At 50.3% G+C, this 26,003-nt stretch overlaps 1 protein-coding gene across 5 annotated transcripts in view; it reads left to right on the forward strand.

The window, feature by feature from the left end:
• The window catches only part of SGSM1 (small G protein signaling modulator 1), an 80,075-nt gene that overhangs the window by 7,427 nt on the left and 46,645 nt on the right, over window positions 1-26,003 (forward strand). For 4 of the 5 annotated variants that reach the window (XM_077876083.1, XM_077876087.1, XM_077876088.1 and 1 more), the window contains exons 3-9: window positions 13,576-13,651; window positions 16,500-16,662; window positions 18,181-18,333; window positions 21,487-21,554; window positions 21,828-21,973; window positions 22,105-22,236; window positions 25,124-25,248. In XM_077876083.1, coding sequence (XP_077732209.1) covers window positions 13,576-13,651; window positions 16,500-16,662; window positions 18,181-18,333; window positions 21,487-21,554; window positions 21,828-21,973; window positions 22,105-22,236; window positions 25,124-25,248 — 863 coding nt within the window. Of the gene's footprint in view, window positions 1-7,798; window positions 7,900-13,575; window positions 13,652-16,499; window positions 16,663-18,180; window positions 18,334-21,486; window positions 21,555-21,827; window positions 21,974-22,104; window positions 22,237-25,123; window positions 25,249-26,003 lie in introns of all 5 variants that reach the window. The other variant, XM_077876085.1, reaches the window with a different exon arrangement.

Here is a 26,003-nt window from a genome sequence, read left to right on the forward strand (position 1 = left end):
TGCGGCTTCCGGGAGCTTTTGCTAGCGCAGGGCCTGGGCTTCAGCACCCTGGTTTGACGTGAGCAGGGTGGCAGGTGGGGCCTAGCTTTCCGGCTGGGTTATGTCTCCTGTGCAGTCTGGCTGGGTCTTCCCTGCAGTAACCTCATGAAGGGCTCCGGGAAATGGTAGTGTAGCATTTGTTGCTGGTCGGCAGGTAGGAAAGGGCATTTGTGCACCCCAGTGGGACACCCCACTTGCTGGCTGCAGACCCCAGGATGGGAAGTGAGGACACCAAAGTCCTTGTCCCAGTGCTGCCCCTAACCACCTGTGGCCGCCAGCAGTTTCCTTCTGCCTATGCCATTCTGCTTTCCAAGTGGACGCAGTTGGACAGCTCCAGGATTCTAAGAACCTCAAACCATCAGATTTGGCCAGCATCCCTCCCCGAGAGCCAGGTCTCTCGCATTTTCTCAACAAGGAATTTGCCAAGTCTGTATTTCAGACCTATTAAAACTTGGTCACTGGTAAGACCATCTGGGAATCTTCGTTCCGGTCAGGAAAAGCAAAGGCTCAACTAAAGGCATTCTAACAGGGTAAAGATTTTTTTATTTCTTAAACAGTATTTACTGAGCATCTTATGGTGATGGCCTCATTTAATTGTCATGAAGCCACACAAAGTGGATAAAACACTGTCCCTTAAAGGTAAGGATAGTGACTCACGGAGATGGCAAATAAGTCACCAAAGGTCACCGACAGTGTCAGTGGTACAGCTTGGACTCTGGCTCTGGAACCGGGCTCCGCGTCACTCCGGAGCTGAAACCAATGACCTATCACATATGGTGATGAGCTCCTCTGAGCACGTGGAGTTGGCAAAAGGTCCAAGCTTTGGAACCGGACAGCCTTGTGTTCCAAGTTTGAGTCCTGCCATTTAGTGGATGCTTGGACCCTTCCAGCTTCGGTGTCCTCGTGCATCAGATGGCGAGGGTATCCTGTACCGCGCAGCACTGCTGCGATGCTATCACTGCCAGGTATTCACCAGTATTTATGAAGGGACCAGGCAGAGTGCTTGGCTTACCCATTTAAGAGCAAGATAGAAATCAGTCGCAGAAGGACATTGTGCTGCCCTGTCTGGTCAGTCACATGAACTTGTAGATGTTCTCAGTGTAGGATCTTGCTCTCTTTGGGTAAGCCCCAGGCTGGGGGTGCTGCTGCCACAGGAGCGGTGCCGCAGCCTGGGAAGAGGGTATTTCTTGGGGTCCAAAGGAACGAGCCCTTGAGCGGGGGTGGGGAAGGCTGAGTCTTGCCTGGCTGCCTCAACATCCTGAGGTGGGCAGTTGGATCTTCCCTCTGGGTCTGCTTATTCATTGGCCTCGTGGCGTTAATCCCTCAGCTGAAGGAATTCTGACGCCCTTGTGAGCTTGCGGGTCTTGTCACTTAGCCACTGCGAGGCCCTGGATGAGCAGCTAAGTGCTGAAGGCCAGGGGGAGGCAGTGTACTTTTCCTTGAGTGGTAGAGGAAGACAAGAAATAAATAGATTCTTGTGCTTTTTCATTGGACAACCTTGAAAGAACTCAGTTTTGTAAAGGACAATAACCGTTCCTTTGGCAGTGAGTCTCCTACTTAAACATCAGAGGACGGAAGCCTCAAGACTTGAGACTTGATGATACCTGGGACCTTGACTGGATTCTCCTTTAATTTTTATTATTTAGTAAATTACGTCTAATTAGTTAGAATTATAGCAACTATCATGCATTTGTTTCCTTCTTTTTGAGAACTAGACATCTTTACAACCACCATTTATTAAATGCTGCTCTAACTTGCTTTGTTTGATCTCATTTAGTGCACAAAGCGAGCTTCCTATAGAGCAGGTACAAATAGCAACTCTTCTTTACTGATGGGAGAAACTGAAGCTCAGAGAGGTTAAGAAACTGGACCAAGGTCACACAACTGAGAAGTAGCACGTCGCAGTATTTTAGCCAGTTCCACCCATTTCAATTTGGATGATAACTTGCTAACAAAGCCAGCTGGAACAACGAATAAATATATGAAGATCAAGCCAAGAGGGAAAGAGAGCCTTACGAAATCGACGTTGTGGCTTCAGGGGTTTGGGAAGTTTGGAGTGAGGCCAGCTTCAGGTACAGCTCTATCCAGGGGTTCCAATGATGTCATCAGGACCCTCTGTGTTTTCTGGTCTCTGCACTGATTTTCTCTGTGCTAGCTTTCTGCTTTGCTGGTCTCTGTGGGGAGGGAGAATGTTGCCCAGCTCTCAGGTTACAACCTGCCAGCTTGGCATCAGCAGACAGAGAGCTTCCTCCCCCGCCCCCCCCCCCCCCCCCCCCGTGGTTCTCCTAGAAGATTCAGGATTAGTTCAGGATTAGGTTTCATTGGACCTCCGCCCTGGTCACATATGGCTTTTGTGCCAATCACTCTGGGACTCATCGCTTAGATCTGTCAAGCCTGGAGGGACGCTGTGGGGTCAGCCCAGTGAGAGGGAGGGAGGGGACCCAGAGGAGAGTCCAGGTGACATGACCAGGCAGGGACATGGGAACGAACTAGGCAGACAAGACACAGAATCCCGCCTGGGCAGGGTGAGGGCCCCAGCATCTGGAGCTCAGCCCCGCAGTGCGGAAGTGACCTCCTGGGTGCTAGGTGTCTGTGGGATCTAGGGGCCTGGGCAACCCTGAAGTTACGCAGACACGTACTTGTTGTAGGGAGAGAGTATCCTCAGTACGTCTCTGAGGTCCACAACCCCAAAACCCAAATGCGGTTCAGAACCGCTCAGCAAGATGCTGGAATTTGAAGATGAATACAGTTTCCCCGATCTCGGCTTGCTCAGAAATGAAATGCTCCCTAGTTTGTAACCCAGTGAGCCCTCCAAAAACAACCACCCCTAACAACAATCATAATTAGCATTTATTGGGCACCTACTGTGTTCCAGACCTGCACCATCCAATTGGAGCCACTAGTGTTACATGTTTACATTTAAAGGAAGTAAAACTCAAATAAAAAAATCCTGTTGCTCAGTTGTCCCAAGTTTCAAGTGGACAATAGCCGCATGTGGCTAGGGATCCCGTTTTGGACATTTTAGGCACAGAGCATTTTCCAGAAAGTTCTGTATCCTAGACAGTGTGCTAAGTGCTCTACATCCATGAACATATTTCAGTCTTAAAACAGCTCAGAGGGGTAGGTCCTATTTATTATCCCTTTTTATAGAGGGGAGTAAATTGAAGCACGAAGGAAGTGAAGTGACTTACCCAAGGCCACACAGCTGGTGAGGGAGCAGAGCCAGGGTACTCACCCAGCCCTTGGATGTGATGCTTGGCTGCTTTTCCTCCCAATGTAGGCTAGAGGTGGCTGATGTGTTTTCTGGCTCACCCTGTGCTGTTTGAAGCAACCATCTGGGAATTCGTGTTCTTATCTCCTATAGCTGCCCAGACCCCCAGAGAGAATTGAGGCCGCTCCAGCGTCTGTGCGTGCCTTCCTGATCCACGAGGCCCGTGGGTCTGAGGAAGTGGGGCGTGTTGCCAGGGGAGCCGCCTCACACAGCAGCAGAGCACCCAGGAGAAGGCTGGCCAGTCTCCAGGGCGTGGGCTGGGAATGTGAGACACGCAGGCTGTTTTCTCCGGGAATGGAGGGGCGGCGGGGGACTGACTGTCTTCACAGTTCCATCATCTCCCTGAGTGGCTGTGTGCGGGAGGTGTAGCTGGGGGGACCTTTTTGCCAAAATGCCCCCAGGTGAATGCCCCAGAACCAGGCACTGGGGTGACCTCCTCGTCAGGGGGTGTCTGAACACCCGTGCAGGGCACCTGTGTGAGGGAAACCCAATCTCAGTGCCCAGAACGCCCTGCTTCCAGGTCAGGGCAGGTTGGCCAGTCCCTATACTCTGAGGGAACGATGCGTGGTGCCTATTTATAGCATCCCAGAAAAGGATTAACTGGGGCCGGCCCAGCAGCAGCCCACTGAGAGACAGGCTTTTGCTTCCCTTGTAAGGCCCACAGCCATGTTTAGGGCAGGTTAAGAGGGTGGTGCTAAGAGGGAAGACTTTGCTAGCACCGGGACTCTGAAGATCCAGGTGCCATAGCTTCATCACCTATGTCCCCGCCCTCCCGCTCTCTCCCACAGGCACAGATGGGGCTGCAGAAGGACCGTCCTGTGTCTCTGCTTTCATTATCCATCTGTGTGGATGTGGAGGGCAGGGTGGAAGTGTGTGGCTGGGAGGGTGGGGCAGGGCTGTTCTGGAACCGTATATGAGAGAGAGCAAGAGTCCAGGAGAGGAAGCTTTGATCCGTTCACCAGTGGCTACTGGGCTCCCGCTGTGTGCCAGACGCCTTCAGACCCCTTCTCTGAGAAGGCCCCAGCCCCGTGCAGGCTGTGATGGGCTGAGGGCAGGGAGGAACCCATCTGGAAGGAGGCCCTTCGCCTATGTGCCGGAGTGGAGCGTTGGGATCCCTGCTGACATCCTACAGTAGCAGCAGAGCACAGACAAGATATTTCCTTTTTTACTTTCTTCTTTTTTAATAAGAGACTTTATTTTTTATAGCACGTTTAGGTTCACAATGAAACTGAACAGAAAGTACTGAGATTTCCTATACATCTCTTTATCTGCCCTAAAAATCCTCTGCGCTCTGCTGTTCATCCCTTTCTCCCCCCAGCCCCTGGCAACCACTGATCTTTTTGCCGTCTCCATAGTGTTGCTCTTTCCAGAATGTCCTGCAGCTGCATTTGGACAGCATGTAGCCTTTTCAGATTCTTTGGTTTCAGTAATACGTGTTTCAGGTTGAAGGTTTCCCTCTTGCTACCATGATTCTCCATTGGAGACCTATGTGCAGAGGGGAGAGGGAGCTGGGAGGTACTGGGCACACCTGGGGAGGTCAGTCGTGAAAAGGTTTGGTGGGGCAGAGGTGGAGCTGGCTGGTGCTGCAGGACCAGGACTCCAGGAGCAGGGAGTTGGCCACCTGGGACTCTGGAGCCGGAGATGATTCAGACCTCAGCCTTTTCACGGACCAGATGGTCTCCATCCCTCCTAGCTCAGCTGCCTCATTGGGAAAATAGAGTAGTAGCAATGGCACCCACATGGCATGCTTCTTATGAATCTTTGGGGTTCATGGATGTGAAGCACCCACGTAGCTTGTGGGATGCACCAGTACGTGTTGAATGAATAAATGAACCTACTGTGTGCCAGGCTCAGTGCAGGGCAGATGGTCGTGGGTTCGAGTCCCCACTCTGCCATTCAAAAGCCATGTCCTCTTGGGCAAGTATTTGACCTCGCCAAGACTCCGTTTCCTCATCTGTAAAAATGTGCACCCACACCCATCTCACCTAATTACCCTGAGGATTCAATAAAATAATGCCCCAAGCATGGTGCCAGGCTCAGCGAACACCTCATAAATAAGTGTATAAAGCACTTACTGTGCGGCTACCACTGTGTTAAATGCTTTTGATGTATTATGCCTGTGAGGCAAATACGGATACCCATTTTACTGATGGGAATGATTTGCCCAAGATTCTGTGCCAGAGCTGGGGTTTGAATTCTGGAAGTTTGACTCTAGAGCCCAGTGCTCATAGCTGACCATTGGAGCTTGGAAGTGGAGGAGGTCCCATCAACTTTGGCGGGGGTGGGGGATAGGGGTGGCTCGGGAAGGAGGGCAGAGGACACCTTAGTGAGTCCCAGAGGATGCAGTGGTTTTGCCAGAGCTGGAGATGGAGGTCGGAGTGGGTGGGGATATCAGGTGCAGGGGACTGCACAAAGCAAAGGCAGGGGGTGGGAATCGTGAGTCCTACAGAAGGAATGGCACCTGTGACCTGAGCTAGGCGTGGGAAGGGGCGGGGAGGGGACAGGATGTGGCAGGAAAGGAAGGTAGGGCCCCATGGTAGAAGCAGTCACAGCTCGCAGCCCTGTTGTAGGCCTTCCCAACTCACCTCCTGTGCGCCCGCTCCCCCATAAGAAATTAAAAAATAAAAAGCCGCCAGCTATTTCCATGTCGTGCCTTTCCCTGCCACATTGTCCTTCCATCTGTTCCTTCCGTTGAGCTCTAGGGTGGCTCTGGGGGGGGGGAGGGGCACTTGCAGGGGCAGCATTTTCCTCCTCTGGTTTAGAGTTGGAGAAACCAGAGTTCAGTTCTGTTTGTACTTTAGATCTTGAGCATCACCTCCTCCAGGAAGCCCTCCCTGACTGCTAGACCTACCTCATCAGCTCAAGTTCCTTTGTTATTCTCCAAGAACCAAATTCTTTTGCTGCAGAGAACTGGCCTACTTTTTTGTTGTCATGTACCCATTTGTTGAACTTGGTTAATATCTGTCTCTGTAGACTGCCGTGTCCACAAGGACAGGGATTCTATCTGCTCGTCACCTTGTACCAAACTCCTAGGAGGTGCTCCATAAATGTTAAGTGAATGAAGGACAGCTGTGGTTCTTGTGAAGGGAAGTGCTGGGAAGGCAGGTGTTGGCAGAACATGGAAGAGGTACATTTATCCCTGCTTGGGTATGGAGAGTCCAGGAAGGCTCCCAGAAGGAGGTGACACCTGGGCTGAAGCCTGAGTTGCACTTAGCTAGCTGGAGCATGTAGGGAGGGACCCTTGGCAGAAGGCATGTGTGAGCAAAGGCACAGAAGAGCCCACGGCTGGGTCTGAGGGCCCGCGGTCCAAGGCAGGGCTGGACATGCTGGCCTGCTAGGGCATGTGAATCTCGCCCTCAGCATCCAGAGTGCCCACCCGGGAGGCAGAGCTGCCCTCTGCTCATTCCCCTCTCCTCCTCACTTTGCCCAGATGCTGCGAGCTATTTTTTAAAAGTCACCCCGAAGGCCGTCCAGACACCCTAAATGAACCGGCCTTTCCACTGTGAGTTTCTCGCGGCCGGCCGGGAGAGGCAGGGGGCCTCCATCTCATTAGCTCCTGCTGGCTCAGCATTACTCATGCAGCTGCACTGCCGGGCGCCAACCACCCTGGACCCCAGCTGGGGTGAGCTGTGCTCTGAGCCAGCACCGAGGCAGCAGGACTTGGAGGAGCAGGTGGCAGCTCGGCTGGTTTTTATTTTGGCCTAATGTGAGCCACAGGCACAGTGCTGGGTGCTTTATGCCAGGGGTCCCTGTGGCCAAATCCAGCCTGTGTGTGCACTGCCCTTAAGCCAAGAATGGTTTTTACATCCTAAAAAGGGGTGTGAAAACGAGAGAGGATGGGACATAGACGGTATGTGGCCTGAAAATAGGTTTGACAGATTTAGCAAATAAAAATGCAGATCACCTGCTGAAACTTGAATTTCAGAAAAACCAGAGAATCTTTTAGTATAAGCCTGCACAGTATCTGGTACATACTTACACTAAAAGAAATTCCGTATGTATTTGAAGTTTAGATTTCACTGGGCAGCCTGTATTTTTATCTGGCAGTCCTGCTGTAAAACCTGAAGTGTTTGCTCTCTGACCCTTCACAGAAAACGTTTGCCCACCCTGGCCTTGAACACAGAGCAAATGAGATCAGGTGCCAGAGGGACTTAAGGACACTGGAACCAAACCTGATGAGCATGAGCTGCCGGCGTGTGTTACTAATATAATCAGAGTGATCGATCACGCAACATAGATTGAGCACCTCCTGTTTGCCCGGCACTGTCCTAGAGATAAGCGTGCAGGTGTATAGTGAAAGTCAGGCCGTGATAAATTCTAAGCAAAAGTATACAGCAGCAGAAGGGGGTAGAGAGTGACATGCATGAAGCTGTCTTTTACACTGTGTGGTTCTGAGCTCCTGCTCCCATTCTGAGCGCTGTGCATGCTTTTTTCATGAAATCTGCACATAGCAGCCCTGACAGGTGGTATATCATCTCCATTTCACAGATAAGGAAACTGAGGCCTGAGGTCATCCAGCTAATGGCAGAATCGGAATTTGACCTGAGCCTGGTGACTCCTGATCTCCTGTCCTTACTGGCTTTACTAAGGTGCCTCCCTTTATAGGATGCCAGCTGTATTATGCTGGGTCCTGTTAGAGGCCCTCTGCTGATACTTTCCATAATCCTTATGGGAGCCTTGCACGCTGGGCTGTATTATTCCGATCCAGGCATAAAAGCGGTGAGCACGGCACTGTGTGGAGAGGCAGCCGGGAGTAGTGAGTTGATCTGGAACCTAGCAGGGTTCCAGGTGGGCCACGTGAGGCTATCTGGGTATCAGTGGGCAGGTGGCAGGAATGGGGTGGGGAGAAGACACGGCAGGCCGGGGAGCCCCCAGGAGTCCCGTCTTCCTGCTTTTCGGATTGGCCTCGATTTCCCTGCCTGACTTCCTCCTGAGATTGACTATTCCTCCTGTGTGCTATTGAAGTATTTGCAGGTGGAGGGTGGGAGGACGGGGCTGGTTCCTGAATTTGCAGGGTGGGGCTGACAGGGCCTGATGGTCTGAGATCCCAGGTGCAGGGGTGGGGCCAGGCCACTGCCCCAGAGGCCAGTGAGGTCCTAAATAGCCCCTGGATGGGAAGCTGGGGTAAGTGCATCGAGCTGAAGGGCCCCATAGCTCACACTCATGAATATCTACTGTGGGCCGGCCCTGAACTAGGCAGTCCCTATCCTCTAAGACTGGCTCCTGTCTGTAGAATCCCTACCATGTGCCAGGCACTGTCTCCACAGGAGACAAGAGGAGCCTCCTCTTGCAAGGCTCCCATTACCCAATGAGGTAGGGACGCTATGATCATCCACCCTATTTGACAAGTGAGGAAGCTTGTCCAGCATCATGAGTGGTCAAGGATTCGATGTCAGGTCAGTGACTCCACATTCCGGCTCCTAGCCTCTCCACTGCCTCCTAACATCCTGTCGTTAGAGCTAATAAGCTGGTTCTGGAGGAAGTGAGCTCCCCTCCCCATCATTGGGGGAATGCAAGCAGATGTTGGAGGACTCCTTAGAATGGGTGCTAGACAGGGATGAAAGCTTCCTGACCACTGTGACCTTTGAGGTCTCCCTGCCCTGAAGAGGCCCCCACAGGACATGGGTGGCAGAGTCAGGTCTGGGTGACTCAGGACTCCTGACTTGCAGTTAGTGCTTCTTTGGTCTCCACGTTGGGCGAGACTGAGGAATCCCTTTCTCATAGGTTTCCCAGCACCTTGGGATTTTAGAGGGCCTGACCCCTTTCTGGGCAGGGCTGGAGGCATTGCTGACTGTGAGACCTAAGTTCAAGAGGTCCTGACTGTGCCCTTTCCTGGTTTTGTAACCTTAGGGCAAATTGCATAAACTCTTGTGAACCTCAGTTTATGCAGCTTTAAAATGGGGATGATGATGTTCCTGCGAGGATTAAATAAGGTATTCTGTACAGAGACCCTGGCACATGTAGGTGCTCAGTAAACATACTCTCTCACTCTAAGCTGGGCAATAACAAAAGCATTTTGTTCAAAATGGCCTCCAGCTTCTGCTATGAGACAAAGTATTTGTTAGAATAAAGGCCCTGGGTCTGATCGTGCCTCCTCTGCATGACCTGGGGTGGTTATGGAACAGCTCCCTGCCTCAGTTTCCCCATCTGTGAAAAGGGAATAATTCAGTAATCCACTTCATTTGGGTTGTCACGCTATAAACAGTTCCAGGAACACAGTGAGTGCTCAAAAAATAAGAAATGGCAGCAAGCTTTAGCATCACGAAACTTCTACTATGTCCTAGCCAGGCCTGCCCTTTTGCAAACAGCAGCCCATTTAATCCTCAGCCCTGGACACGAGGGGTTGAGCCGGGATGCAGATGGAGGTCTGTGGGCCTCGAGTCCCAGCGACCACAGCCACTGCCTCTGTGCTGCCTGAATCAGACATGATCCCAGGGCTGAAATTAGAGAAATCACAGAGGCTGGGGAGGGGCCGGGAGGCCACCTGCCACCGCCACCATGCCCAGACCACCCCGAGGTCCCTCACATCTGTCACCTTCACAGCCGACCGAGTCCAAGCTCATGCCTGGCGCCTGAGAAGGGAAAGGTGGTTGAACTGAATTTCAGAGGCCTTCTGTGGCCCTCTCCCTCACCCCCACAGGTCTGGCCAGTTCCCTGGGGATGGGGCCCACCCTCGAGGGTGTGGGTCACAGCCTCTTCCTGCGGAGCATGCTCTCTCCTGGGAGGCTGTCAGCGTCCTTCCCAGGGAGACTTCCGCCCCGCTGCCTTTTTAATTTCCTCTTCTGGCCTCAGGCTGGCAGCCTGTTACTAACTTCTGGAGACGGGTTCTAGCCCACAGCTGGGAGCCAGCAGAAGTGGGGGGCACCTCACTTGTCAGGGCCCCTCCCCAGGCTGAGCACTACCCACTACCCACGGGTGCTGCATTTGCACCTCCACCACCCACCCCACCCCAGATCCATCCCCAGGACAAGAGTCCTGGAGCCAGCCTTCCCTGGGGATTGCCCTTCCTGAGTTTCAGAGTCCACAGCGATAAACGGACAACCTTCTCCACTCTGCAGAGTTTGGACTTGAGACAGCGCGTGTGTCCAGTCTGGGTAACGATAGGAAACAGAGGATTCCCCCAAACGGAGTACAGTAAGGTGAATTTAATAAAGGCACTACTGACCAAGGCAGGGTGGGGTGCGCCAAGGATGCAGCACCCTGTGGTGGTAATAGTGAGGAAGCCGCAACTGTTACCTCCCCTAGTCCGACTTGGGGGCCAGGAGAGGTGGCCAGAAGGGGCTGGCTGTGTGGGGAAGGTCCCAGACAGGAGCCGTGACTGCTGAATCTCTTCCTAAGGATTTTGGGACGGCTTCTTGTTTTCTATCCTCTCACACCTCCTGCTGCCATCTGAGCTTGCGTGAGATTTCCTTGGAGAGCTTGATAAACATCCTGGAGTTGCTGATTCCATGGGTCGGAGGCCAAGCATTTGTATCTCTACCAGGTCCCACCTGGTGCTGGTGCTGCTGGCCCTGCTGGGCAATGTCACACTTGCCCTGTGCCTGTCTTAGTTTGTCCTACCTTTTGGCTCATTGGAGTGAAAGGTCTTCCTGGGCAGGACTGTTTGACTCCATCCCTGCTGCTCTGTGCCCTCAGTGCGAGGGCCTCCTGCCGAACTGAACTGCATTCATGAGCATTTGAACTGTTTACGACGACGTCTCCCTGTTGACTGTTGCTCACATGTGTGCTTGCTATGGCTTGGCGGTCCCTGAGTGGAGGCCATTGTGGAGATGGAGGTCAGCATGCAGGTTTATTTGGGTATGCCTTTGGGATTGACACCCGGGGAGCAGAGTGAAGCAAGCAGGAGAGGGCCAAAGTTGAAGATGGGCCACGGGGCTTTCATGGAAGCGCCACGGCGAGTTCCCAGGGAGCTTTGTGGCCCTTCAAAGCTGTCCCAAGCTGGGGTGAGGATGCCAAATCTTCAGGGCCCGCCTGCTCCAGTCTCTGGGTGAGGGCCACCCTGGGAAGCAGTGAGACCTTGGGGGAGGCTCTCCCTGTGGCTGAAGTAGTCCCCTGTCCTCTAAGGGACTGGCAGCCGAGGATTCTCCAGCACCCCCCTAAGCAGCCTCCAGTCCTGAAGGGTTCTGTGGGGCACACTGTGATACCTACCATGTGATCAGCTCCTGTCCAAGGGGCCAAGGAGGGGCCAGTGGCCTTCCCTGGACTCCGTGCCCCAAATTGGAAAGCCCTTTTGCTCTCCCTCAAGCACACGGGACCCCCCCCCCCCCGCGCCCGCAAGAACTCTGCCCATGGTTTTTGCCAACAGCGGACTTCTGAATCTTAGTTTTGCGGGGCCAGGCCTTCATGTAGCAGAGAGAGGCCAAAGCCCCCAGACTCCACCCCGGCTTGTGCTGAGCTGGGAAATAAGTGCACCAGTGTTGCTATGAACCACAAACAGTGGTTAGGGGGTCCTCCTGGCCTTCTGGAGAGAGGGAGAGTAAGAGGAAGGGGTTGTTTCCTCTGTTGTGTCACGGAGGGCGGTGACCCCAGTAAGTGCATCTGACCCCTGTTTCTGGAGTGGAGTGGAGTGGGCAGAGGCTCCCCTTGGAGTCAGATTGCCCAGCGTAGAAACCTCAGCAGGATGACCTTGGATGTTCTGATGACCTTGGCTAGGTAGTAACCAATACCTCTGCATTTCATAATTTTCTTGTGAATGAAGTGGGTGGTAGGGGCCACCTGGGAACCATGCTGTGGGGATTATGTGGGGCTTGCCGCGTGCCTCTGCTCAGACTGGCGTAGCAGAACACCACAGATAGAGTGGCCTAAACAGACCTTTATTTCTTGCAGTTTGCCAGCTGAGAAGTCCGAGGTCAAGGTGCTAGCAGATTCAGCTCCCGGCCAGGGTTCTCTTCCTGGCTTGCAGGCAACCACCGTCTCACTTTGCTCTGATTTCTTCCTCTTCTTTTAAGGACACCAGGCCCATCCTGAGGCCCTTGCCTTCAGGACCTCGTGTAACCCTGATTACCCCCCAGAGGCCCCACCTCCAAATACCATCACACCAGGAGGGGGAGAATAGGGCTTCAGCATATGACTCCATAATACCATGTGTGCTTACCACAGTGCTGTGCACATAGTAAGCTAGAGCAGCTTTATTATTTTCAGAGACAAGCCATTGGCTGAAGCTTCTAGAGTAGCATCAAGAGCCTGGGTTTCTGCTTCTGCCTCCTGTACACTGTGTGACCTTGGGCTGGCTGCTTAGGCTCTCTGATCTTCATTCTCATAAAAATAGATCCACCCCGCACAGGGCTGTGGAGAGGGTACAGTGAGTTAATACGGGTAAGCCTAGAACTCATTCGCTCGTTCACTCATTCCTCCTCTGGCACAGAAGTGCTCTGCTGGGGGGATGAGGACGTGGAGCGTGATGGTGAGGATGCTGACGGTGGATGTGTCGGTCTGCCCCGGCTGCCATAACAAGCTGCCACACCCGGGGGGACCTGAATGCCAGATATTTATGTTCTCACGCTTCTGGAGGCTGGAAGTCCAGTATCATGGTGTTGGCAGAATTGACTCCTTCCGACGTCTGTGAGGGAAAGCTCTGTTCTGGGTGTTCTCGTACATGGCCCTCTTCTCCCAGGATGGGGGACTCTTCTCTCTGTAGTGGTCTGTGTTCAGACTTCCTTTTATATGGACACCAGTCGTACCAGATGAGCGCCCACCCTAATGACCTCATTTTAACATAATTAGCTCTTGAAGATCTTGTCGACAAATAGATGACATCCTAAGGTACTCGGGGTTAAGCTTTCAGCGTATGAGTGCGGGGATACAGTTCAGCCCCTAACATCGGGGAGGCCACAGTTTGCAGGCTCTGAGGCAGATGAGGCCCTGCCCTCAGAGCATTTATATCCTAGAGGAGGGAGACGGTAAGCAAAGAGACAGGACAGGAATAGTGTAAGTACCCTGAAGGAACTGTAACGAGGGATGGATGGAGTCGGGAGAGGGCTGTCTCAGATAATGGGGTCAAGGAGGGAGATGACATTTCGTGTGACCTCTGAAAAGTGCAGAGCAAGCACCCGAAAAAATACTTCAGGAGAATGTGAAGTGTGGAGCTCTTATAGGCCACAGGCCTCAGACTTAACAGAAGACAGGGTGAGCAGGGTGTGAAAGGAAAGCAGTTATCAAAACACTGCGGACGGCCTGAGAAGCCCAGGAGGGGCGACACAGCCCTTTGGGGTGACCACACCCTGGGTCGCATTTGGGTCTCCTGTCCAGCTGCCTCTGCCTTCCAGGTGAAGCAGATCATGGAGGAGGCCGTCACACGGAAGTTTGTCCACGAGGACAGCAGCCACATCATCTCCTTCTGTGGTGAGTCCGTGGCCTGTGGCCTTGAAAGTGGCTTCTTTCTCTATGGGCTGACCTGACCTGGGGGAGTGGCATCTTTGTGCAAGCAAGCGTTCTTAACTGCTTTTTTGCTTTGTAACTCCAGTTATTTTCAGATTTCCAAGGGGCCCCATTAGGGAATTTGGAAATACAGCAATGTCTCCAGAAGACATTAAGAATGGCCCCCTTGCAACCTACGAAGGGTTAATCACTGTTGATGCCGGAGGGCCTGCTTTCCCCTCTCAGTTCACAGCCACCAACCCACACCCCTAGTGATGTGGGTCTCGCATCTGAGGAATGGCTCCATCTGAGGAATGGCTCCGTGCCCCTTCCCCCGCCCTGCCTATGGCTGTTGCTAAATAATGGGAGGGGATGGATGGGCTTTAAAAATACAGGGAGTGAGGAACCATCACACCGTCCTGAGGGATCATGTCCAGCTGGCTCAGCACAGGAGGCAGGCCCAGGGCTCAGAGCATGACTCAGACGTCTCTCCTTGAATCAGCTTTGCTTGCAAGGCTCCAGAAATAACCATGCTGCCAGGTTCTCACTATACTTCCACCTCGGCCACAGACGCAGGTTTTGGGTGTCCCCGGAGTCAGGATTCCGTTTCGACGTATCAGTGTGTACGTATAAGTGGGGGAGTTTCTTTCTCCCTGAAAACCTTTATTATTTCATGACTGGCATGTGTTGGGGTGAAGGACGTGCTGTAATCCCCCTCTCGTGGCCTTGGTCTCGTAGAGAGGCCCGAGCGAGGAGACCTGACTGGCCCCTCGGCTTCATCCAGGTGGCTGGGCGTACCACCTGTGGGAACACACGTCATGACCTGGGAGCCTGCTGACCTCAGTTTGGGCCCTTTGCAGCCAGGCAGACCTGGGTTCACATCCCTTCTCTGCCACTTGTGTGTTGGGTGACCTTGGCAAAATTTTATGTTTTTTGAAGTGAGATCTGTTTAACCTACATGTATATTTATATACTTGCATATTTATGTATATATAGAGGAGTATATATGCACATAATTACATGAACATGTATGTATATGAAAGGACACATATACACACAAATGTGAATATGGGAATGTATTTACCTATATTTTTTTCTCCCGGATATCTTTATTTGCAAAGAAAATAAGCGGCATGCCCATTTCAGAAAGTGCTACGATACCTACTCATTAAAGACTTAGAGGAATAGAAAGTGATAAAAATCACAATAATCCTCTAACTCCAGCCACAGTTTGGGATGAGGGATGAAATGTGATGGCACTGAGTAAGGCCTACAGGGTCTCCCTGAGGTGTCTCTGATCCACCGTTCCTTAGGATTCATTGTCAGAAAGAGTCCACCAAGCTGCCAATACCTGAATAGTTACTTAACTTCTTGAAGTATAAATGGTTGAAAAGTGTTGTGTGTGTAAGCAAAAATGAAGGTGTTTAAGAGATGCTCATCCAGACTATTTTAAGCCCATAAGCAAATTAGGCAATAGGTGGACATTCATTCAAAGCCAAGCAATTACTGGGGCACCTGGCTGGCACAGTTGGTAGAGCACACAACTCTTGATCTCAGGGTTATGAGCTCAAGCCCCATGCTGGATGTGGAGCCTATTTAAAAAAAAAAATTTTAATTAAAAAAAAAAAAGCCAAGTAATTGCTAACAACAACAACAACAACAAACCCAAGACAAGAAATTGAACCAGAACTTCTCAGTATTTGTCCTTGCACACAACATGACCTTGGCCGGGCTCTTAACCCTTGGACTGTTGGCGTTCTCCTTCTTTGGAGTGACGGCGACTAGCACACTCACTTCATGGGCTTTTTCCACCAGGATTGAGTGGAAAAAGCTTTTTCCTCCACACTGGTCTCACTGTGTGAGATAGAAGGTAGGAGAATACTTAATAGAGGCCTGCTGAAAGTACCAGAAATAAGATTGGGGTCATCAGAATGGCCTACACAGGGACTGTCCCCCAGCAGGGAACACTAAGTCCCAGAGATGGAAAGCGATTCGCTTGAGGTCACACAGCAAGTTAGAGGTAGAGCCCAGACTACCACCCAGGGCAAACACAGACACGGGAAGATGATGAGTGAAGCCTCTCTTCAAATCCTTCATGGAGGCACAGGCGTTGTGAGCACACCGTGGGCTCAGGCCTGGTTTTGAATCCCAACTTGGTCACTTATTTGCCAGGTGGCCCTGGGCAATTTGGTTTGCTTCTTAGAGCCTTGGTTTTCACATCTGAAAAATGGGGATGGTTGTCCTTTCTTCCTTGGCTGTGGCAGAGGGAGAATGAGATCTGTAATGCTAGCTGTTACTGGAATCACAGGAGTGACGTTCATGTCACTTTTATCTTGAGCCCAGACAAAGCTCAACAGTCCTGTGGTCTGGTCCCTCCTCTCTCCCTGGCAGGAGTAATAGCTAATGTTCCTAAAGCACTTACTGTGTACTGGGCTCTATGTGAAGTGCTTTCCATGCATTTTTTCCACCTCATTCTAACAGCAACCTTTTAAGATGCACGTTCATGTTCTCCCCACTTCACAGATGAAGAAACTGAGACACAAGGAGGGGAAGTAGTTGCTGGAGGTCACACGACTGCTTAGTGTCTGGGAAAGGATGTGGGCAGATAGTCTGACCTTGGGCAGCGAGCATAGGTTAACTCCTCAGCTGTCTTGCTCCCTTTCGAGGGAGTGGAAGGGAGAGAGGCATATGCGGTTTTCCCATGTGATGCTCTCATGAATTCTGAGATGCTGGGCCCGCAGCTCTCCAAGGCGCCTCTGTGTGACTGAAGTCCTGGGCTGGGCGCGTGGGAGTGTGGGCGGGGCAGGGCCTACTGACTGTCATGTCCCTACAGCGGCTGTGGAGGCCTGCGTCCTGCATGGGCTGCGGCGGCGGGCGGCTGGCTTTCTGCGCAGCAACAAGATTGCAGCTCTCTTCATGAAAGTGGGCAAGAACTTCCCGCCAGCCGAGGAGCTGAGCCACAAGGTGCAGGACCTGGAGCAGCTGATTGAGAGCACGTGAGTATGGAGCATGGGGTATGGGCAGGGCACGCCCTGCAGAGGACAGTCCCCCTGACTCCACGTTCCTCCCTGAGCTCTGCAAGAACCCATGCCTCCTGCCACTCTCTCCAGTTTCCTTTCTGCTCCCCATATCTGCCAGATTGTTTCCTACCCCAGGGCCTTTGCACATGCTCTACCCACCACCCAGATCCCATACTTCATTTTCTGTGGCTAGTTTCTTGTCATCTCAGGCCTTGCCCCAGTTAAGGGTAAATTCCAACCCTCACCCCATTTTTCTTTTAGATTGTCACTCTGTTTACTTCCCTGTGGTTATCACCACCTCTCATTACTCTTTCATTTGTTTCCTTGATTCTTGTCTATCTTCCCCGCTTAACTCTGAACTCCTGAGAACAGACAATTAACATCTGCTACTCCCCATCCCCAGTGCCTGGACAGTGCCTAGCACCTGGAAAATGTTCGAGACACGATTGTTGAATGCATAAGTGGCTCTTGGGAGCCAGACCCCATTCTGGATGCAGGAAGACCAAAGTTTAATCAAAGCAGTATGGTCTCTGTCTGCATGGATGAGGTGTCACATTGAGGCCACCATTGAAGGGGAGCCTTGACTTCACTCACATGTCTTAAGAGCTGATTATGTTTACTGCGGGGGAGGCTCATGGCCTGAGTATGTGTACCTGAGCCCCCTCCACCAGAGCCTCACGAGAGCCCCAGTTGTTCAGCCAAAGCCTTGATCTGGAGCCTGGTCAGGGATGGCAAATAGGTTTCAGCTCCAGTTGTTGCTAGAGGCTGCCCAAAGGACCTTGTTGTGAAAGATTCTAGAGCTACTCTTGGGTTTCACAGGAAAGAATGCTCGGATTGATTAGATGGCAAGAGAAGGGAGAGAGAAGCACGCATGCCATGTTTGCCTTCTCTGCCATGGGTGCTCCCTCCACTTCACTGGATGGGCAATGGCCCTTGCCTTGCCTTTCAGGCCATACCAGCCCAGAGCTGCTGGCCAGAACTGTGTGATGGGCAGGGCTGTGGATTTCACATTGCCAACTCCCATTAGGAATCTGACTCCTCAGCCACTTGGTTTTCAGGTGTCTTCCAGTCCATCTGCTAAATTCCCAAGTGTTTGCTGAGAACTTCTTAAAGGGGTGGATGTCCATCGGCCTTCCATGATATTGGGAGTGACTTTCTAATGGAGGAATTAGAGATACCCATGCCAGGTGGTAAGGGAGAGCCATTCCTTCATTCATGCAACCACTCATCCATGACAGATAGGTAGAAGAGAAGAGAATTGAATCACTATGAGAATCCGGCTTACCCATCAACAGTGTATGAAAGTGTATTTCACTGTGTCTTCATGTTTGCTGGGTATGATGATTCCTCCAACTCTTTGTCCACTTGCCAGGAGCTCTTTTGTTGTTTTAGTTGCCATTCCTTCATTTCCTTGAGAGGTTGCTGTTTGCATATTGGTCCTGTTGGTTTTCCTCTTTTGTCAATATTCATCCTTCTTCTTTACTGGTCTTGAAGGCGAAATCAGATCCAGGGCCTCCAGGAGAATGTGCGGAAGCTGCCGAAGCTGCCCAGCCTGTCCCCACTGGCCATCAAGCACCTGTGGATCCGCACTGCCTTGTTTGAGAAGGTGCTGGACAAAATTGTGCATTACCTGGTGGAAAACAGCAGGTGAGCCAGAAAGACCGGACGCCTGGGTGTGCTCTGCCGCCACCTGCTGGCCTTCTTGGAAATTGCACCCTGTTGCACAAAGCACCTTTCTTTTCTCCCCCTTGATATGGACTTGACTTGAAAGAGATTACATGAAGGCCGTCTGGATGTTCGTCTCCGAATTAGCCTAGTTTAGGACCTTGGGACAATTCAGTTGCTTACTGGCAACGCCGGATCTCCAGATTAGGAGTTGGGTGTAGGATCTTGCAATCTTAGGCATCTTTCTTCTCCCATGAATTAAGCCTACTGTCTTCTTACTAACCATGGCCCTTAGAGGAGTCATTTAGCTTCTCTGTGTCTCTGCTCTCATTTGGTAAGTGGGACAGGGATCGCTGCCATTCTGGAGAAGAGGTGAGAAGGGAAGATAGTGAGTCCACAGCATTTTGGAAATTTATAATGATACTTTCTTACATTTTTTTTTTCTAGCTCAGATCAACTTGGTGTAAATGTTTTGTAGTATGAGCCCTCTTGGCAAGCATTTATCCATCCATTCATTCTTCCAACAAATATTTAATGAGCGCCTAGCAAGTGCCAGGCACTAACCTTGGATGTTGGGGATACATTGGTCTTAACTGTCCCGTTCAAAGCTTGGATGTTATGCTAAGGGATAGGGAAGCTGGGGAAGAATGTAAAATCTGAGACTTCACGACCAGTACTCCTTTCCAGCCAGAGGGAGAGGGAGAGAGAGAATATCCAGGAAATACATGAGAATCTCCTCATCTCTTGGTATATGAAAGTACCTATTTAACCACATCCTCACATAAAATGGGTATTATGATTATCTTTTATTGTTTGCCTGGAAAATATGTCTGAAAGTATAGAGCAAATCCTTCTCTTCATTAACCTCACATTGTAGCAGGGAAAACAGGTAATTAGTAATTGGGATAATATATGATGAATATTCCAAACTAGGTGGGTGGTGTTTAATCTCTCCTGAGTGGTCAGGGAAAGTGTCCTGTAATACATGGCAGTTAAGCTTCCATTTGAAGTGCCGGTAGGCATTAACCGGGTAAAGGTGTAGGGGAAAGAGTGTTTCTAGCAGAGGGACAGCAGGTGCAAAGGCCAGGAGGCAGGAGAGGAACTGGAAGAAATCCAGGCTCTGGAGTCCAATTACACCTTCTCGTGAATTATGACAAGTCTCTGCTCTGTGCCCTAACGTGGGTTCAGGGCCTCTGTAGTTACTGCCTTTGGTCTATGACCTTGTGTTTTCCGCTGAATAAATCAGCCAAAAGGAATTAGTGATTTATTTCAGCAATAACACCAACCTCTTTATTTATTAAACTTCTTATTTTTTTTACATTCACACAGAAGTTGTAACATTAGTACAGGGTCTCCCCTACCCTTAGTGATAACATCCTGCATAACCATAGTACAAGCATCAAAGCAGGAAATTGCGATTGGTACAATACTGTTAACTGAAGGACAAACTTTATTTGGATTTCACTAGTTTTTACATATGGCCATTTTTTTTCCTGTATACTTTTTTAAAAAGATTTTATTTATCTTTGATAGAGAGAAAGGCAGAGACACAGAGAGAGAAGCAGGCCCAATGCAGGGAGCCGATGTGGGAGTAGATCCCAGGACCCATAGGGTGACTGGGTGACGGACACTGAGGGGGGCAGTTGACAGGATGAGCACTGGGTGTTTTACTATATGTTGGGAAATCGAACTCCAGAAAAAATATATACAAAAAAAAAAAAAAAGGCCCCAGGACCCCAGGTTCTGTGGTGTCCTGAGCCAAAGGCAGATGCCCAACCTCTGAGCCACCCAGGTGTCTCTTTTCTGCATAATTCAGTGGAATTTTAACACACACATACAGTTTTGTATAACTTAAACCACAGTCAGGACACAGAACTGTTCCAGCGAAACCTGTCACCCCAAAGAAGCTCCCTTGGGCTACCCTTCATCTTGCTCCCAATCCTACTTGCTATTTTTGAAGGCAGGATTTCCAAGGTTTATGATCAGGTAACTGTGCTGATTTTCGGAATGGAAACTGAGCAGCAGAGTGGAAAGTGCCTTGAAGCCTTATCTTCAGATAGGATGCCAAATCTATAAACTTGTTGCTGAACACATACAGAGCACGTCAGTTCTGCTTCAGCCAATATTCTGGCGGATAGAAGGTTCCTTTGGGGCAAAAATACACGGAAGTTGCCACGATTTGGTGAGAACTTCCTGTACAAGCAGCTCAGCATATAATCCTCCCAACCAGCTTGGCAGGCGAATTCTGTTATTTCTTCCCATTTTACAGCAGAGGTCACTGCAGCTGAGAGAAGGTAGTCACCTACCCAGGGACACATAGCGAGGACAGGAATGGCCAAGCTTGGCTCCTACTCAGTGTGTCTCACTCCTCATCCTGTGTTCTTCATGCCCTCCTGTAGGACAGGAAGAGCCTGGCTGGCTGGGTGTAGCCTACATCCACCTGCTGTGTGGCTTCCCGCGAGTCACTTACCCTCTCTGAGCCTGAGATCCCTCAGGAGGGTAGAACAAAGTCTTTTCCGACTCTAGTATTCTGTTTCTAGATTGTATGGGTTTGCAGAGAATTAGAAGCCACTACACAACAACTCAGACAAAGAAACAAAAACCAAAAACAGCCCAAACATCTTACTGCCCCACAACACAAGTTATTTTGAAGACCCAGAAGCCAGGGGGCGCTTTTGAGCACATGAGGCATGAGTTGTCTGGGCAGGAAGTCCTGTTAATACAGCTTTTCAGGACATGCCACAGCTAAAAAGCATCTTGTTGCCTCAATAATTTTAGAAGGGTAGACCTCATCTGAGCCCCTAAGCTACTTGCCATCTGAAGCGGAAGATGCAGTAGAAGTGGATAGAACCAGCCTGGAGCAAACTTCCAATTATTATTTCTATTACTCTCATTAAGGCTTTATCATAGCCATGTATTCTGTGGTTACGTGCCAAGCACAGCTAAGTAAGAACCTCACATCTGTCGTCCTAGGAGGTATAATTTTATTACACCAATTTTGCAGATGGGACATCTGAGGTAACGGGGTGACAAGAAGGGAACCTAAGGCAGTTGGCGCTTAACCATCAGGTCACAGGCCATTGTGCGCCCTCTGCTGGTTGCCATCTAAACGGGCTTGTCCTTTTCTCTTGATAGTAAATACTATGAGAAGGAAGCCCTCCTAATGGACCCGGTGGATGGCCCCATCCTTGCATCTTTGTTGGGTAAGTGGTCCAGTGCTCTGAGCTTCATCTGGATCTCTGGTCTCAGCTCACTGGTGCATCCGAAGGGCTTCTTTCATCCCCCTCCAGCCTCCTCCATCCAAACCTCCCTATTCCCTGCTCCTCAGGTCTCAATGCTGGCCTCTCCTTGGAAGGACCCTGGGGCATACTCACCAGCTGGAGGGGAGAGGTGGTGAAAATGCTGGCCCATCTTGGGGTAGATGAGTGGGTAGACTTTCCAGGGCTATGGATTCCCAGCCCCTGTATGCTTCACAGTGGGGCCCTGTGCTCTGGAGTATACCAAGATGAAGACTGCAGATCACTTCTGGACTGATCCATCTGCTGATGAGCTTGTCCAGAGGCACCGCATCCATAGCTCGCACCTGCGACAGGACTCACCCACAAAGCGTCCAGCCCTCTGTGTGAGTAGGGGTGAATTGCGGGGCCCTGGGAGGGAGGTAGGCTGGGTTCCAAACTTGATATGTAGTTGGGGAATGAGTGGGATGCTGAGGGTCACCCAGGCCTCATCCTGCACCTCCTTTCCACATGCCAGATCCAGAAGAGGCATTCGAGTGGCAGCATGGATGATCGACCATCCCTTTCTGCCCGTGACTATGTAGAGTCCCTGCACCAGAACTCCCGGGCCACGCTGCTCTATGGCAAGAACAATGTTCTGGTTCAGCCGGTGAGAGAGATCTTGGGCCCAGATCTTCCACGGGGGGTCTGTCTTCAGGTTATAGAGAAAGAGTTTCCTCTGGCTCTAGGTTGCTTATCCATTCATCCATCCATCTACCCACATATCCATCTCTTCATTCATCTGCCAATACTCCCATCTGTCCATCCATTCATCCATATGACATTTCCTTCTATCTATCCATCCATTCATCCATCCATCCATGCATCTATCCCCTATCTTCCATCCATCCATCCATCCATCCATTCCTCCACCCATTTTTATATCTATCCATTCATCTATCTATCCAACTATTCATCCATCCACCCATGTTTGCATCCAACCAGTCATCCATCCATCCATCCATCCACCCACCCACCCACCCACCTGTCTACCCATCTTCCATCCATCCATCTACTTACCCATTCATTCTTCTATCCATCTACCCATTTCTACATGTCTGTCCATCCATCCACCCACCCATCTTTACATACATCCACATAGATCCACTCATACATCTATCCATCTGTGTCATTTATTTTCCATCCATTTCTCCGCCCACCTGTCCACCTAGCTGCCTATCCGTCCATTCTCTCCCATTATAACTCACTCATTCAGCAAATACTTATACTGGACTTTGCATGCACTAGATGCTGAGGACATCAAGATAAATATCTTCATGGTTTATTGAGTGCTCCCTGGATATGTCAGGCACCATGCTAGTGCTTTTAATTGTATTAACTCAATTTAAGCTCACAACAACCATTTGAGGCAAGTAGTATACTCAAAGGTGATAACACTGAAGTGTGTGTGGTGGGGAAGTAAGGGAAAAATTCAGGCTGCCCATTGTGAGAGTCTATGTCATTCATCAGTCACCTTCTATGCCTCTGCGCTCATCCAGCTCTCAGGGATGGGTGGTGAGCAAGGCACACAAAGCTCCTGCCCTCACCCAATAGATAACTCCTTTGCCGTTCCCTTCCTAAGACCACTTGGATCAGTGTGGTATTTGGACTCAGTTGGGAGGAAGCAGAGGGAGAACTGTTGGCCTCTCCAGCTCTCCAGTGACAGTTGTGGTCATTGGGTGGCCCTGAGTGAGTCACTTCTCTCTCTGAACCTTAGTATCCACATCACAGTGGGTATAAGATCTTACCTCCTCAGATCTAAGAAGCTGTGAATTTAAGACATCCCATGTTTTTAACATAACCATCAGGAAGTAAAAAACTATTAAGTTAGATAAAATGTTTTCTCAGTACTTGGAAATTTTGTTTTACATTTTTTGAAAGAGTTGAGATATATCTGGATACACTTTTTTAAATTGTACATTATACTTGTAACTACACACAAGGGAACATATAATTGATATTCATTGGTTAAGCTAGTCCTAAAACTTCACATTTTAGGGTTTAATCTTCATATCACTTTTTGACATAGAGACATCAGTATATTTTTCCACCAAATATTGTTTTCTGTTTCATCATAAGGAAGAGTCAGCAAACTGTGTAGCCCACTGGCCAAATGCAGTGCTCTACCTGTTTTTGCAAATAAAATTTCATTGTAACCCAGCCATGCCCATTACATATCGTGTATGGCTGCTTTCAGGTTATAACGGAGAGTTGACTTGTTGCAACTGAGCCTGTATGGATCACGGTGCCAGAATTATTCCCTATCCGACCCTTTGTAGAAAATCTGCTGACCTCTGATGAAGAGTGCCAGAGGTACAGCATTTCTTGCAAACGCGTGCACTCAGTTGTTGTTTTGCAAGACAATCTGGAATTGTGGGCATCCGTGCAGCAGTGAATAGTGTGTCTGCTTTGCCAGTATCACATCAGTGCTCTCTTGTTCTGTTGCCAGCTTTTCTTCACACACAATCCCTTTTTGATTCGAAGATGAATCAGTCTCATCTTTTTGAAGACATTTAAAATCGCACCTGTATTCCACATGTGAAGGAACAGCCACGTTCAAATCTGAATTGGAATAGTAACATCTGAACAACTTGGCCTGAGTTTGCATGAGAGCAGGCAGTGACCACTATGTCATGATCATGAGATGCCATTGATTATCAGATGCATCCCCATTTTGGGTACATTAAAATGTGAAAAACATTCATGAAATAAGGCTGTGGTGCTCCAGCATTAACCATTAACCACCTGTGTGGTTAATCCCATTAACCACCTGTGTAGTTAAATGGAGACCATGCGTGTGAAGCTGAGCTATGCTTGGTACACACTAGGTGCTCAGGAAATGTCAGCTGTCCATCCCCACCTGTTGTTTGGTTGAATTTGGTGGAGAAATTTCCTCCTCTGTGTGTGAGGCTCAGGGATAGCCCCCTCCCTCAAACCCCACTTGGGGTAAAGCAGAGCGAGCAGGTGAGAAGCTCTGCAGGCTAATTGGGAAGACAAGGTCAGGCTGCTGGGCAGGGAGCATGGTGTGGGTATTTGGGGAGGGAGATTCTGGAAAATGTTTGTGGAGTGGGCATAGGGCTCTAGCTGCCCTCTTTTTCTCCCTTAAGACTGGCCAAAAATGATGCCAGATAAATGCCTTCTGTTAAGGAGAGGGTGGTGTTGAAGAGGGGTAGAACCTCTTCCAGCCATCAGCCCCACCTTTGCAGTAGGCCCCCTGAACCATGTTTGTGGGGGGAAGTGTGAGTGTGAAAGTATGTATGGGGATGGGGCCAGCTTTGATAGCTGGATCTCTAGAACGCATCCTGGGTGGTTGGTTACAAACTGCTTTGCTTAACATGGCCACCTGGAGGGAGGTTCAGGATCTTCCAAATTGCCATGGCCTTGGAAGGCGTGACCCAACCTCTTGGTTCTGGTTATGCATCCCAAATCAGGTGGGTCAGGGCCCATGATCACTGTGACTCTGGCGCTTTGACTGAGCCTACACCATCTTTCTGCAGAGGGATGATATGGAGGCTGTGCCAGGGTACCTGTCCCTGCACCAGACAGCTGACATCATGACCTTGAAATGGACGCCTAACCAGCTGATGAATGGGTCGATGGGGGACCTGGACTATGAGAGGAGGTAGGGTGCCGGGTCCCTCTCCTACCCTGGACATGGGGACGTTTGTGCTCTGTGCACTCTTTGTGCCCTGCCCTTGGCCTGCTGCCCTGTCTGGTTGTTGCAGCTGCTTGGCCCAGCCTCCCTGCAGCTGTAGCCTTATGGGTAACTCATTGGGAGGATTTAGAAACCAACTAGAAGAATCCTAGGGTATGGGAGTTAGGCAAACCATGGTCCAAATGCCACCCTGGTGGGAGAAATCTTAACAAAAGATCTTGGAAGCCCGCCAATGGCAAATATTCCCAGATCTGCTGCCTTCTTTCCCATCACTCAGTAAAGAAGGAAAGCAGGTGTTGTTTGGTGGGCATCTGGGCCAGGGATGCATCTCCTTGTGATATCCCACAATTTATAAGGCTCAGCAAAGGCTTTGGTGTCATGCTTTGAAGAATTCAGAAACCAGGGATTCCCTGCTGCAACCCCATGTCCCAGGACAGTTAGAGAAGGCCCTAGAAGGAATGCAAACAAAGAGAAGACACTGTGCAGAGTGCAGCCGGCCTGATTAGTTCAGCTTGAGGAGTCTTGGCAGCTCTATATAAAATAAGGGCTCTTTTCAAAGAACATAAGTAGAATACCATTATTGTGTTCTGTTTCATGTTAAGCTTTGGTGTGAGTAACCCCAGGCCGTGATGTGATGAATGGGATTCTCCAAGCTGGCCACTTCTCACGCAGAGGTGGCCATCTATCTTCAGAGACGGTCAGTGGGAGGTACAGTCAGTTGT

Source organism: Canis aureus, chromosome 27, assembly GCF_053574225.1.
Source record: "Canis aureus isolate CA01 chromosome 27, VMU_Caureus_v.1.0, whole genome shotgun sequence".
In the NCBI taxonomy this organism is placed as follows: domain Eukaryota; kingdom Metazoa; phylum Chordata; class Mammalia; order Carnivora; family Canidae; genus Canis; species Canis aureus.